Genomic DNA, 14622 nt, shown 5'->3' with positions numbered 1-14622 from the left:
CCCAAGACAGACCCTTCAGAACAACATTAAAGCCCCACGATGGAAATGGCTTACACAATGGGGGAAGCAATCTGAGTACCTCCCTCAAAAACCAAGTGTCATCTGGGTGAGACACCAGCGAATGCATGCCTCTCTGAGCCCTTTACAAGTCTGGCTTGCAGGAAAGTTAGAATCACCTGGATGGGAGCCCTCTCAGACTCCATATGCTCCTCGGCACACCATGCCTGGAAAGCCTTGCAGGTATTCACATAAGCCACAAATGTAGCAAGCTTCTTTGCTCTAAGAGTCATTAACAACAACCTCCGAGTAACCCGTACGAGTCAGGGCCAGCTGAAGCCTTCCAAGGCTTTGATGCTGTAAGATCAAAATCCTCTGGATTCTCCATAGAAACTGGACTTTGGCTGAGGCCAGGATGAACCAGCAACCTGAGAGATCTGCCTCTTCAAAAGGTGAACCAGGGCCAGTTCAAAATTACCAGGATCACCAGCCCTTGAAGGCTTGCTATCCTGATGATATGTCCCACCATGGCCCATAGGGGAAACACATATAGAAGGAGCTTGGTGGGCTAGGGCTCAACGAGGGCTTCCAGCCCTGTGCTTCCTGGCTTGGCTCTTCAACTGTGAAAGCGATCAGTCTTCACGTTCTTGGCAGTGACCATGAAATCCATTTCCGGTCTTCCCCAGCACAGCACAATGAATCTGCCTGCTGAGAAAATTGACCTGGACATTTTCTACTCCTGTCACGTGGACAGCTGAAAGGGCCTGTACATGCACTTCCGTCCATTGGAACAGCATCTGTGCCACCAGGCATTGGGGAACGCTTCTCGTTTGTTTACATAAGCTACTGCTGTGTCATTGTCTGAAAATACCCTGTCTGTCTTCTCTGTCAGGAAAGATTGCAACTGAATGGCTCTCAATTCCAGACAATTTATGGACTACTTGCTTTACAATGGGGTCCACTTGCTCTGGAGCGGGTGACCAAAGCAGTGGGCCTCACAGCTCCTCAAGCTGGCATTAGTCATGAGGGTAATCCATGAGTTGATTCTGAGAGACATGCCCCTTGATTTGGCATCCTCCTGGAGTCACCAATGCAAGCTGCATCTTGTCCTAAAGACCAGGGGAGCTGCGTCTGCAAAATGTGCCATTGCGGTGACCACCTGGAGAGGCTGCCATCGAACCTAGCACCTGAAGGTAATGCTTTATTCTTGTTATGATTAATATATTGTATATTCTTAAAAAAAATCAATAAAATTTCATGAGAAAAACAATATGCTACACCATGGGACTTGGTAAGGCCAGGGTCTCTAAGATCCGCTTCCTGAGCTTCTGTTTGGGTGTCTTAGGAAGAAAGACATGGCCCTGCACTGTGTAGAAGCAGATTCCCAGATATTCTAAGCACTGGGTTGGCTGTAGCTGCCTTTTTTGGAAGTTGACTAGCCAGGCAAGTCTCTGGAGGAGATCCAGCACTTGCTGTACAGCATGCTCGCCTTCCAGCTGTGAGAGGGCTCTGATTAGCCAATCATCCAGGTAATAATAATAATAACAACTTTATTCTTTTATACCGCTATAAACAAAAGTTCTAGGCGGTTTACACTAAAAAGAGCTGGACAATCAGCAAAATGCAATAATACAGTAAAAACTACAAATATTTGTAAAATAGAATTTCAATAATAAAACTCTTTATTAAGTAATAAACTTATCGAACTAAGTGGTCTTAATTAATTTCCAAAAACAGCAATAGGATAACATAGCTTGCTGAATACATTTACCTAACCAAGATTGTTGCCTACCAGCTTGAAATGCTAGGGTCCTATCTAAGAAGGTCTTATATCTACACCCATTAATTTTTGAATAAGCAAATAAGTAGAAGTTTCTAGTTTCTCTTGATGGTCTATGCAACACAAAATGAGGAAAAAGGTAAGCTGGAGACAATCTTGATATCAGTTTAAAGCAGATACAGGAAAATTTGAATACTCTTGCCTCCAAAGGCAGCCAATGAAGTAAACAATAATATGGACTAATATGGTCGTTCTTTTTTAAACCAAAAATCAATCGAACAGCTGTATTCTGAATTATCTAATCTAATCTTTGGTTTATATACTGGGTCATCTCCCAGTGGAGCTCAACTCAGTTTGCATATAATTAAGACTAGAGTACAAAGCAGAAAATATAAGAGAAGGAAGAACTGATTAAAAATTAAAGTACATATAAGAAAAGCATAAGAAAAAAAACCCTTTATTATTATCATTTCGTTGAGGTTGTAGTTGAACTATTTAAAAATTGCGAGAACAACAAAGTTTTCAGGAATTTACAAAATAATTGCAGCTGGCCTAAAAGCCTAATGGAGTCAGAAGTTCATTCCAGATCTCTACAAACTTGAAAACAAAAGATCGACTGAGCTTCCCAGCAGATTTAATTCCCTTAAAGAAAGGGAAGGCTAACTTATATCTTTATGTGTTTCTTAAATGGCAAAGTCTAAGGGTATTCCAACATAAGGGGACAAAAGGATCAAATATCCCATAGAGAAGCTTGAAGATTATGCATGCGCATTTAAACTGGATCCTAAAGCGAACTGGGAGCCAGTGAAGCTTTATCAACAAAGGGGAAACATGAACATACTTTCGTTTCCCAAAAATGAGCTTTTAGTTAACTGTGTATAATGTCTCTAATTGGCCAGCGATTGGCTGGCCTGGAACGTCCTCTCCGACGTCAAAATTGATGTCAGGAAGAAGGCTTCTGGGCAGCGATTAGCAGCAGCAGCAGGGAGGTAAGCAGAGAGGCAATCAGCAGCAGCAGGAGAGAGGCAATCAGCAGCAGCAGCGGCGGACCAGGGGGGGGGGAAGGAAGGAGGGATACTTTTTTTTGCGCATGGCAGGGAGGGAAGGAGGTAGGCAGGCAAGCAGGCTGGCTTTGGCACGGGAGGGAGGGAGGTAGGTAGGCAGGCTGGCTTCGGGGGTGGGGGTGGGACAAAGTCTGGAAGGCAATGAGGGGGACATGGGAAGGAGGCACTGGGGGCACTAAAGACATAGGAAGGAGGCACTGGGGGCACTAAGGACATAGGAAGGGGCACTAAGGACATAGGAAGGAGGCACTGGGGGCACTAAGGACATAGGAAGGAAGGAGGGAGGAAATAGAAAGGGACAATTGTTGAGCCTGAGTGCAGAAAGAAAGAAATGAAAGAAAGGATACACAGTCAGAAGGAAATGAAACCAGAGACTCATGAAATCACCAGACAGCAAAGTAGGAAAAATGATTTTATTTTCAATTCAGTGATCAAAATGTGTCAATTTTGAGAATTTATATCTGCTGTCTACATTTTGCACTATATTTGTCAATTTTTCTATAGTTACTGAGGTGACTTTGCATATTTTAAAGTCATCTGCCTTGACACCTTTGAAACCCCCCAAATATAAATGATAATTAACATTTTCTCTGCTTTGTAGTTTTTTTAAAATTTTATGGTTACCATTATGAATTAATAAGATATGTGTACATGAAAAATGAATGGAAGAAATTGGGGGAGGGGGGATTGGGGCGGGGCTAGGGCAGGATTGGGGGCGGGACTGACAATTAATAGATGTCCCCTTTTGATGAAAAAAATAAATGGTCACATTATGTATAATAAAAAAAAAGTCTAAGTCCCCTTTAGGCCTAGGCCCTAAACGCTGAAAGTAGAAGCAGGGAAAATATCCATTCTCAAAAAAAAAAAAAATGTCCAAAAGGAGGTTTTTTTGATAATGGTCTGCCTCTACGTTCAGCTGTTTAAACGCCCAGACCACCACTACGTCTACACTGACAACATATAATCAACCAAAAAAAAAGCCTAAGTCCCAAACGCCCAACACAAGAGCTTTTAGACAAAGGAGGGGCCAGTCCTTCGCCTAAGAGCTGGATTCTGTAACCGGTGTCTGTCAAAAAGAACTGAAATAAGTGATCTTTTACCTAAATGTTTTAGACCTCTTTAGACGTATTATATCAGAGATAGCTTGAATAATGGAGGCAGGTAGGGCATGTACAATGATGTTATGAGTTGAACTTTCTCCAGCCTCCCTGCAGCTTCCTGATTTGTTCACGTCACTGAGCACATTTATATATTTATATTTATTGTATTTTTTATTAAATTATCTGGCGTCGGCGCAGTGCGCCTCAGCCTCAAGGAAAGCAAACAAAATGTTGGGTATCATTAAAAAGGGTATCACGACCAGGACGAAGGAAGTTATCCTGCCACTGTATCGTGCAATGGTGCGACCGCACCTGGAGTACTGTGTTCAGTACTGGTCGCCGCACCTCAAGAAGGACATGGCAGTGTTGAGAAAGTCCAGAGAAGAGCAATTAAACTAATAAAGGGCATGGAGGACCTCTCATATACTGACAGACTGAAAAAGTTGGGGCTTTTCTCCCTGGAAAAGCAGAGACTTAGAGGAGACATGATAGAAACCTTCAAGATCATGAAGGGTATAGAAAAAATAGACAGGGACAGACTTTTCAAATTAAGGGGAACCACACGTACAAGGGGGCACTCAGAGAAATTGAAAGGGGAGAGGTTTAAATCAAACGCCAGGAAGTTCTTCTTCACACAGAGGGTGGTGGATACATGGAATGCGCTGCCAGAGGATGTAGTAAGCAGGAGCACGCTACAGGGCTTCAAAGAAGCTTTGGATAGGTACTTGGAGGACAAAGGGATAGAAGGGTACAGATAAGAATGGAGGTAGAGGTAAATTATAAAATTAGTCAGGGACCACTGTTTCAGGCAATAGGCCTGATGGGCCGCCGTGGGTGCGGACCGCTGAGCAAGATGGACCTATGGTCTGCCTCAGCGGAGGCAACTCTTATGTTCTTATGAAGTATGAATTCTATTATTTACATCAGCTATATGTAATTGGGCCTTAATGTATATGTGTTTTTTGATATCTGTATAAATATTCTATAAAAAAAAGTAGGCAAATGATAAAGTGTGTTACTCGCATTTCTCTTACTGCTAATGGTCCAACTTCCAGACAATGGCTGCCCATGAATATATAATAACTCACAATAATAGTTAAAATGCTGCTGGTCCTTTATTAGCCCCTGGAACATTCCCGTTGGCTTACCTTATCATGCTCAAACAGCTGCAGCAGGAAGGTGGCCACAGTGGCTGTGATGCCAATGAAGAGGTTGATAACAATAAGGAACACATATGCTGTGCTGGGAACCTCAAACCAGAAGGAGGCTGGGTACATGATAGGAGTGATGGACCAGCTAATAAGGAAAAGATTAAAATCACAGTCAGCAGATGCTCAAAACATACTACATTTAAAACACAGAAACATGATGGCCGATAAAGGCCAAATAGACCATCAAGTCTGCCCATCCAAAGCATCTACTATTTCCTCCTCTCCCTAAGAGAGATCACGTGCCTATTGCTTTCTTGAATTCAGACACATTTTTTGTCTCCACCACCTCTCCTGGGAGACCATTCCATGCATCTACCATCCTTTCTGTAAAAAAGTATTTCCTTAGATTATTCCTGAGCCTATCACCTCTTTTTTTTTTGTAAATATTCATTTTCAAAACTTATACAAAGTGCAAACAAAATACACAATCAGAAGAATAACATATAAACAGCACTTATCTTCAAACAGATAATAAATAAAATATTTTACTTCCCCCCTCCCTCCCTGGATGTGTATAAAGATCATCAATGAATTAAAGGTTCATCAATTAGTCAGTCTTTAAGTTAACAAATGTCTCTAATTGACCCCATAATTTTTAACATTTATATTATTTCCCATTTGCTCTGCATACATTCTTTCGTATCTGTAATACAAACAGAGTGTTTCCCACCGAAAAGAATAGTTTAGCCTATCCCAGTTTTTCCAGTTTCTGGTTATCATCTGTATGGCCACCCCTGTCATGATCAGAAGAAGTCTGCTTTTGTATATGTTTATTGGATTCTTAGCAGTCAACAATGTCCCAAATAGGACAACATTGTAAGATAATGGTATCGATACCTCAAGTACCATATTAATTTCCCCCCATATTGATTTCCAAAAATTGAGTATAAAGGTACAATAAAACAACAAATGATCGGAAGGAACCATATATGCTGGGAGGTGAGAAGCTGATATGCACGGACGGGGAGAGGGACCTTGGGGTGATAGTGTCCGAAGATCTAAAGGATAAAAAACAGTGTGACAAGGCAGTGGCTGCTGCCAGAAGGATGCTGGGCTGTATAAAGAGAGGCATAGCCAGTAGAAGGAAGAAGGTATTGATGCCCCTGTACAGGTCATTGGTGAGGCCTCACTTGGAGTATTGTGTTCAGTTTTGGAGACCATATCTGGCGAAGGACATAAGAAGACTTGTAGCGGTCCAGAGGAGGGCGACGAAAATGATAGGAGGCTTGCACCAGAAGACGTATGAGGAGAGACTGGAAGCCCTGAATATGCATACCCTAGAGGAAAGGAGGGACAGGGGAGATATGGTTCAGAAGTTCAAATACTTGAAGGGTATTAACGTAGAACAAAATCTTTTCCAGAGAAAGGAAAATGGTAAAACCAGAGGACATAATTTGAGGTAGAGGGGTGGTATATTCAAAGGCAATGTTAGGAAGTTCTACTTTACGAAGAGGGTGGTGGATGCCTGGAATGCGCTCCCGAGAGAGGTGGTGGAGAATAAAACTGTGACTGAGTTCAAAAAAGCGTGGGATGAACAGAGGATCTAGAATCAGAAAATAATATTAAATATTGAACTAAGGCCAGTACTGGGCAGACTTGCACGGTCTGTGTCTGTGTATGGCCGTTTGGTGGAGGATGGGCTGGGGAGGGCTTCAGTGGCTGGGAGGGTGTAGATGGGCTGGAGTAGGTTTTAACTGAGATTTTGGCAGTTGGAACCCAAGCACAGTACCGGATAGAGCTTTGGATTCTTGCCCAGAAATAGCTAAGAAAAAAATTTAAATTGAATCAGGTTGGGCAGATTGGATGGACCATTCGGGTCTTTATCTGCTGTCATCTACTATGTTACTATGATCCAGTGTCCCTACTTCAAGATGACAGTGCCAGCATCTATTAGACTTTTAACTATCCAACTTTTGTAAATGAATTGAGGTCCAAAAAATTCTATATAACAGAAAAAACCAAGTTTATCTCTTAGATGCTGACGCTGTACATCTCATTCTCCAAGTCCAAATCTGTGGCCATTGAGTAGCAGAAATCTGTTACTTTATCTCAATGCTCCAAATATCTTTTAAGCTTGTTTTAGGTTTTTTATTCAAATATTCAGATATTAATTTGTACCACTTGGTGGCCTGATGCCCTTGCAAATCTGTCTGAAAACATAAGCCCGGCAAGCTATACTGATTTTTTAAGTTACGCCAGTCAGGGAACCTCTTCTGAATGGCCTGTTTCAACTGCAACCATTTATAACCTTGAGATTGATGATTGTTGCAATTGTAATAAATTTACCATTTTCCCATTCTGAATTACATCATCTAAAGTACGTATGCCTGCCTGCAACCAATTTTTCCAGAGGATTTTAGACTTGCCTATTTTTATCTTGGAGTTTAGCCATAGGGATTGACATGTGGATTGTTGTACTGAAACCAAAGTTAAGGCATCAATAAATTTTTAATGTCTTCCAGGTAGATTGAAGAATAATATTGTCCTTGTATATTCGAGGAAGGTTGATACTCAAAATATGGTTAAGATGTAATGGGGCCAAAAGATGACTTTCTAGTATCAATCAGTCTGGCAGATTCTCCATGAGTTCAGGAAGGATCCAATATATACCCCTGACATAATATAAAGGCCTATCACCTCTTAACATCATCCTATGCACTCTCATTCCAGAGCTTCCTTTCAAATGAGACTTGCCTCATGCACATTTATGCCATGTAGGTATTTAAACATCTCTATTATATCTCCCCTCCATCTTTTGCTTTTCCTCCAAAGTATACATATTGAAATCTTTAAGTCTGTCCCCATATGCCTTATGATGAAAGACCATTGACCATTTTAGCAGCCTTCTTCTGGACTGACTCCATCCTGTTTATATCTTTTTGAAGGTGTGGTCTCCAGAATTCTACACAATATTCTAAATGAGAGTCTTATACAGGGGCAACAATACCTCCTTTTTCCTACTGGCCTTACCTCTCCTTATGCACCCTAGCATCCTTCTAGCTTTTACCATCATCTTTTCAACCTGTTTGGCCACCTTAAGATCGTCACAAACTATCACACCCAAATTCTGCTCCTCTTTTGTGCACAAAAGTTCTTCACTCCCTAAACGGTATCATTCCCTCATTTTTTGCAGCCCAACTGCATGACCTTGTATTTCTTAGTATTAAATCTTAGCTGCCAAATTTCAGACCATTCTTCAAGCTTCACTATGTTCTTCCTCATGTTATTTACACCATCAGTGGCATCTACACTATTGCAGATTTTGGTATCATTCACAAAGAGCCAAATCGTAGCTGATAGTTCTTCAGCAATATCACTTTAAAAAAATGTAAAATACCCAAAACAAACCAAGCCCAAGAACTGAAACTTGAGGCACATTACTGATAACATCCCTTTCCTCAGAGCAATCTCAATTGACCTCTGTCACCTTCCTCTCAATGAGTTCCTGACCCAATCTGTCATTTTGGGGCCCATCCCGACAGCACTCAATTAATTAGATGCCTGTGTAGAACACTGTTAAAGGCTTTGCTAAAATCTAAATGCACCACATCTAGCGCACTCTCTCTAGTCAATTCTCTGGTCACCCAGTCAAAGAAATTGATCAGCTTTATTTGACAAGACCTGCCTCTAGTGAATCCATGTTGTTTTAGGGCCTGTAATTCAAAAGGCTTCCAGAAACATCACTATTTAAGTAAGGTTGGTACAATTTCTTGGAGACACTGCTTGCCCTGGATTGGTAGCATGGAATGTTGATACTATTGGGGTTTTTGCCACGTACTAGTGATCTGGATTGACCACCATGAAGATAGGCTACTGGGCTAGATGGACCATTGGTCTGACCCAGTAAGGCTATTCTTATGTTCTTATCTTCTATGTTATAAAAGCATTTCCATTAATTGGAAAGATAGGTGAGATTGTACTGTACTACCAAAATCCAACCCTTCCTCTCTAAGCACACTACCAAAACCCTTATCCACACCCTTATCACCTCTTGCCTAGACTACTGCAGCTTGCTTCTTACAGGTCTCTCACATAACCATCTCTCTCCCCTTCAATTTGTTCAAAATTATCCTGCATGACTTATATTTTGCCCCAGAGTTGCTATATTCCCTCTCCTTAAGTCACTTCTTTGGCTCCCTATTTATTTTCACATTTAATTCAAACTCCTCTTATTGACTTACAGGCATATTCACTCTGCAGCTCCTCAGTATCTCTCCTTACACTCTTCCATACAAACCCTGTTCATTGAGCAAGCCCCTCTTATCTGTACCCTTCTCCTCTACTGCCACTCCAGATTACTTTCCTTCTCTCTTGCTATACCACATACCTGGAACAGATTGCCTGAGTCTTTACGTCAAGCTCTGTCCCTGGCAATATTCAAATCCAGGCTAAAAGCCCATCTTTTCAAGGTTGCTTTTAACTCCTAACCCCACTCACTTCTAAAGCACCCATGCCTGCCTGAGAAACTCCCTAACCCCCTATTTGGCCTATTTGTCTGTTGACTAGATTGTAAGCTCTACTGAGCAGGGATTGTCTCTTGAATGTTTTAATGTACAGCGCTGTGTATGTCTAGCAGCACTGTAGAAATTATTATTAGTAGTAGTACTCTACTATCGGAAGATAGATAACATTCAGCTCTTCTGCTAGCCAGAAATATGAGACATGTACTGTGTTAAATTATTGTAGAAAGAGAGACTATGCTGAGCTAGTTTATTACCTGAGCCTGGATTAACATTGATCTTAGGAGGTCAATAGGTTTTTGTTTTACTATGCATGTGGTATACCTCAAGCCATTCAGTTCACTCTCACTATCTCCAGCTTTAACCTCTGAAGTCATGATAACTAGCAGAGCTGGAGGCAGGCTGGTATCCCTCTGAGAGGCTTCCATATATCAATGCATTTTTATCACACTGTTTCAGTCCCATTGGAGGCAATTCTATAATTGGGCACCTCCATTTCGGCACCTTATAATGCAAGTAGTAAGCGTATTCTATAAGGACATTTGGCAGTGCCCAAACTGACTCTACATGAGGAGGCGCGTTCTTGGATGCGATGGAGGGTTTAGGTTTTACGCAATAGGTGGATGTTCCTACCCATATTGTGGGTAATATGTTAGATCTGATGTTTACTCCTCGGGAACAAGTAGAGGTTAGCAGATTGCAAGTTGAGTTCCAACCTTGGACTGATCATGCTCTTGTAATGGTTGATATGGAGTTTAACTAGAGACACTGTGGGTGAAACAAAAATGTGAGAACTGTGAGGCATGTAAGATCACATATTGATAAGGTTGCCTTATGGCAGGAATGGGAACCGTGTTTGAGCAGGCTTGAGATGAGCAGTCCCAAGGCTGCGTTAGATGACTGGCTGCTGTTGTTACAGACTGTGGAGGACATGATTGCGCCCATGCAAGAGGTAGTAGTATGGGATGGACATAGAAATAAGCAGTGGTGGACTCCTGAGTTGAGAGATTTCCGTAGGGAGTTGAGGAAGCTAGAGCAAGAATGGTGGGGTGTTAGATCTGAGGATGTGAGAGAGAGAGATATCAAATGAAGTTGATGGAATTTAGAAATATGGAACAATCAGCGTGACAAAGGTTTTTTTTGCAAAAAAAATAAACAGGGTAGTCAACTACCCACGTGAGTTATTCAGGGTGGTTAATCAGTTAAGCGTGAATGCTGCTGTGGAAAATCTGTTGTGTACATTTTCTGCCGATGAACTCAATCTGTTCTTTTTAAGAAAGGTTGCATTGATTGCGCAGACAACTGGAGGGTGGATTTTGGGGTGGTTGGAAGGTGGGATACGTTTGAACAGGTGGACCAAGCGACTGTTGGCGAGATCATAGGTGCTTGTCACCCAACGATTTCTACTGGTGACATTTGCCATGTACAAGCGTTGAGAAGTTTGGGGAGTAGGATTGCACCAAGTGTGACACAAATGATGAACTTGATGTTACAAGAGGGTGAGGTACCGGAAATGTTGAAAGTTGCAACAATAAAACCTTTAGTAAAAAATAAGAAACTTGGAAATAATGTGATCAGTAATTTCCATCTTGTAGCTTCACTGCCATTTTTGGGAAAGGTTCGGGAGAGACTTGTGTATTTGCAGCTGGATAAGTATATCCATGACCATGGAATTTTAGATGATTGCCAGTACGCTTTTCGGAAGCATCACAGCACTGAGACCTTACTGGTGTTATTGTTGGATGAAGTATGAAGTGGTCTTGAAAATGGGAAAGAGTGGCAATATTTCTTGATGTGTCGGCAGCGTTTGACACATTGGATCATGCTATTTTACTTGATAGACTGAAAGGTTGTGGAACTGGAGGAGTAGTTTTAAAATGGTTTGCCGCCTTCTTGCGGCATAGGCAGCAAGAAGTCTTAGTGGATGGTGCATTGTCCCACAGGTGGAAAATTACGATGGGGGTTCCGCAGGGCTCAGGCCTGTCAGCTGTTTTGTTTAATTTCTATCTCATCCTGCTCTTTAGGCTGCTGCGGTTCACACAGGTCTCGTATTGGCTTTATGCGGATGATGTCTATGCTTCCTATTGATGGAGACTTTGGAAAAGCAGTTCAATGTCTGCAGAGGGTGATGGCCGAGATTAATACTTGGATGAATTGTAACAGATTGAAATCGAGTGTCCAGAAAACAAAGGTTATATGTTTTGTTCGTTCATCGGGATATGATCTTCCTGATAAAATTGACTTATTAGACACTACTGTTGCAATATCCACGGAGGTAAAATATTAGGGGTTCTACTGGATTCTTGTCTGACGTTCAGGGGGCATGTATGTGCAGTAGTAAAAAAGATATTTTTAAAATTGAGTCTGTTGTACAGTTTGCGTTCATACTGCTCTGCCTTTATGTTTAGGACTGTCTTGCAGAGTGTGGTATTATCATGGTTAGACTACTGCAATTTAGTGCTTCTGGGTTTACCTGCATCAGTACTGAGTGCGCTGCAGGTAGCCCAGAATGCAATTGTTCGAACTCTGTTTCGATTAAGAAAGAGTGATCATGTGACAGAAAGCTATATATATCTTTGTATTGCTTAAAATTAGAACATTGAATCCTTTATAAATTACTGGTCATGGTGCATCTTTGTATACATAATAAGGCTCCGAAACATTTGATGGATAGCATTCTGCCATATGAACCACAGCGTGTGTTGCGCTCAGTGACTCACGATGACTTACATATTCTAACAGTGAAACGGCTGCGGCTAGCCATGTCTAGAGCTAGCATATTTTCGTGTGTGAGTCTTCATAAGTGGAATAAACTTCCGGATATTTACGACAGCAATCTAGTTTGAGTAGTTTTAAGAAAATGTTGAAGAAACATCAATTCTGTAAGATGAAATATGGGACTTGATTCATAGTTTTTTTGATGCGAGGAGCTGATAGCCTCTTTGTAATTTTAGGAGGCTTTACATTATTATTATTATGTTATATTGATGTTTGATTTGTTATATTGTATATGATTCTGTTTGTGTATGTACTTTACTGTGACCCGCCTTGGGAAAGGCGGAGTATAAATAAAGAAATACAAATCACCATGCCCAATTATAGAATAATGGTTAGGTGAAATGCTGTCATTTATATGGGTAAGTATAAATTTACCTATGAGAATAGCAGTATTCTATAAATTTCAGCACACAATAGGCACTTAAATTTAAGTAATCCATTATAGAATGAAGGGGCTTTAACATCAGTGTTCCCTGTGGCTTTCCCTTTATTCCAAGAAGGGAATCCTTCTCACTTTCCTATTTTTTTCAAAGGACTGATTTACTTATACAGAGAAGGGATCACTTGGCAATATGGTGTGAGCTCATATCTTCTTTGGTAGCTCTGCAGTCCCTGAATGATATCTACTTCCTATGTTCTTCTCCCAACTTTTTTCATATCAGCATAAACTAGCTTCAAAGCACCTGTGTCTTATTTTTCGAGTTAAGTGTGTGACATACCCATAGAGTAGAAACAACGAGAGAACAGCTGGAAAGTTGGTGGGAGAGGTATACGCCGGCAGGTCAAATACAAAGAGGATAATGATGCAACAGGTCGCTGGCACCAGGTAATTCAGCTGGAAAATACCACCAGACACATTAAAAAACAAACAAAGAAACTGTCCAACAAATTACATCTATGCAAAAGCACATGTTATTTCTGGAAAATGAGGGAGCAAGTGAGGTTTCTTTTGCTTCCTGGAGACATCTACATCAGGAGAAAGTAGTAGACACATAAGCAGGTTAAACAGGAGATAATTTAATGGTGAAAATTAAGGCAACTGAATTTGTGCACCTGCTCTAAAACATACAAGCAAAAATAATTATTTTAATCGCTTATGAGGATAATTTTATATCAGGTCTCATAGACTGAATGGGCCAGAAGGTGCCTGTTTGTATCTTATTTTATAATGACACACATGTGTCCATAGCCCTTAGTTTAGAAGCCCAATTCACAAATAAGATATTGGCATTTACATATGTATATATTGCATATATGTGTAAAACCTGATTTTTGAAAGCTGATATTTATATGCGTATATTTGCACAATGGCCCCAATTCTATAAACAGCACCTAAAACATAGGTACCAAAGAACATAGCGCATTGTGCATGTCAATCTTAAGTTAGGTGCTTTTTATAGAATCACACCTAAATTTGACTTAGGTGCCAGTAGGCATCAAAAATCTTAGGCACACCCTATCTATTCCAAGGTTTTCTTAGCCTAAATACCTGAGACTAAGTCCAATTTAGGCACCTACATATAAAAACACGCCCACAGTCTGCCAATAAAACACTGGCCTACATTGCAGGCATCTAAGTTTTTTTCTGAGGCATCGGTAGCCATTATTCTGTTAATGGTGCCTAAGCGTGATTGACATGCAGCCAGCGGCCATTTTGTAGTCGCCGTCAATTTAGGTGCAGTTTACAGAATCCTCTGAGCCTTCATAAAATTACCCTTCAAGCATCTGGGAATTATTATTTTGTACTGGGAATAGAGAACCTGGTTGGAATTAAAGATAAACCCTGGTGAACTGGAAAGGTGGATGGGAGGTGGTATCAGAGAAGAGTCCAGTTGCATAGGGCTGTGAATTACTTTCTAGAAAGCCAAGCCATTTGCAACTTGATTAAAATTTTCTTCTTAATCTGCTTTGGATCTTTTAAGCCTTGTTTGGATGAGATAGTCACCAGCTTGCACTATTTCAACATTCCAACCAAACCAAGCAGACCAATAAGAACATTTAAGCACATCTGCCCCTCTTGCCAGCTTATAAAATGAATGTCTTACCATATCCCAAATGTAATTGGCAAGCCAATAGATCACCGGGTTACAGCTACTAACAAACTGCAGGTGCTTAGCCTTGGTGGACTTCTCGGCTACCAGGAAGACTACGAAGCTTGCTGGGACAAAGGACATAGCCACAATGATGAATATGGCAATCACAACATCAGTGCCCTGCAATCTGTGGGTGAGA

General features: G+C 41.1%; 1 protein-coding gene across 6 annotated transcripts in view; it reads right to left on the bottom strand.

The window, feature by feature from the left end:
- Window positions 1–14622, bottom strand: part of ABCA2 (ATP binding cassette subfamily A member 2) — a 602913-nt gene that overhangs the window by 87155 nt on the left and 501136 nt on the right. For all 6 annotated transcript variants that reach the window (XM_033959797.1, XM_033959792.1, XM_033959793.1 and 3 more), the window contains 3 exons: window positions 14436–14610; window positions 13110–13225; window positions 5090–5237 (listed from right to left, as the gene is read on the bottom strand). In XM_033959797.1, coding sequence (XP_033815688.1) covers window positions 5090–5237; window positions 13110–13225; window positions 14436–14610 — 439 coding nt within the window. The remainder of the gene's footprint in view (window positions 1–5089; window positions 5238–13109; window positions 13226–14435; window positions 14611–14622) is intronic.

This window comes from Geotrypetes seraphini, chromosome 10 (genome assembly GCF_902459505.1).
Source record: "Geotrypetes seraphini chromosome 10, aGeoSer1.1, whole genome shotgun sequence".
Lineage (NCBI taxonomy): Eukaryota > Metazoa > Chordata > Amphibia > Gymnophiona > Dermophiidae > Geotrypetes > Geotrypetes seraphini.
Note: the sequence above shows the minus strand (reverse complement) of the source record. Positions and strands in the feature narration are given on the sequence as shown.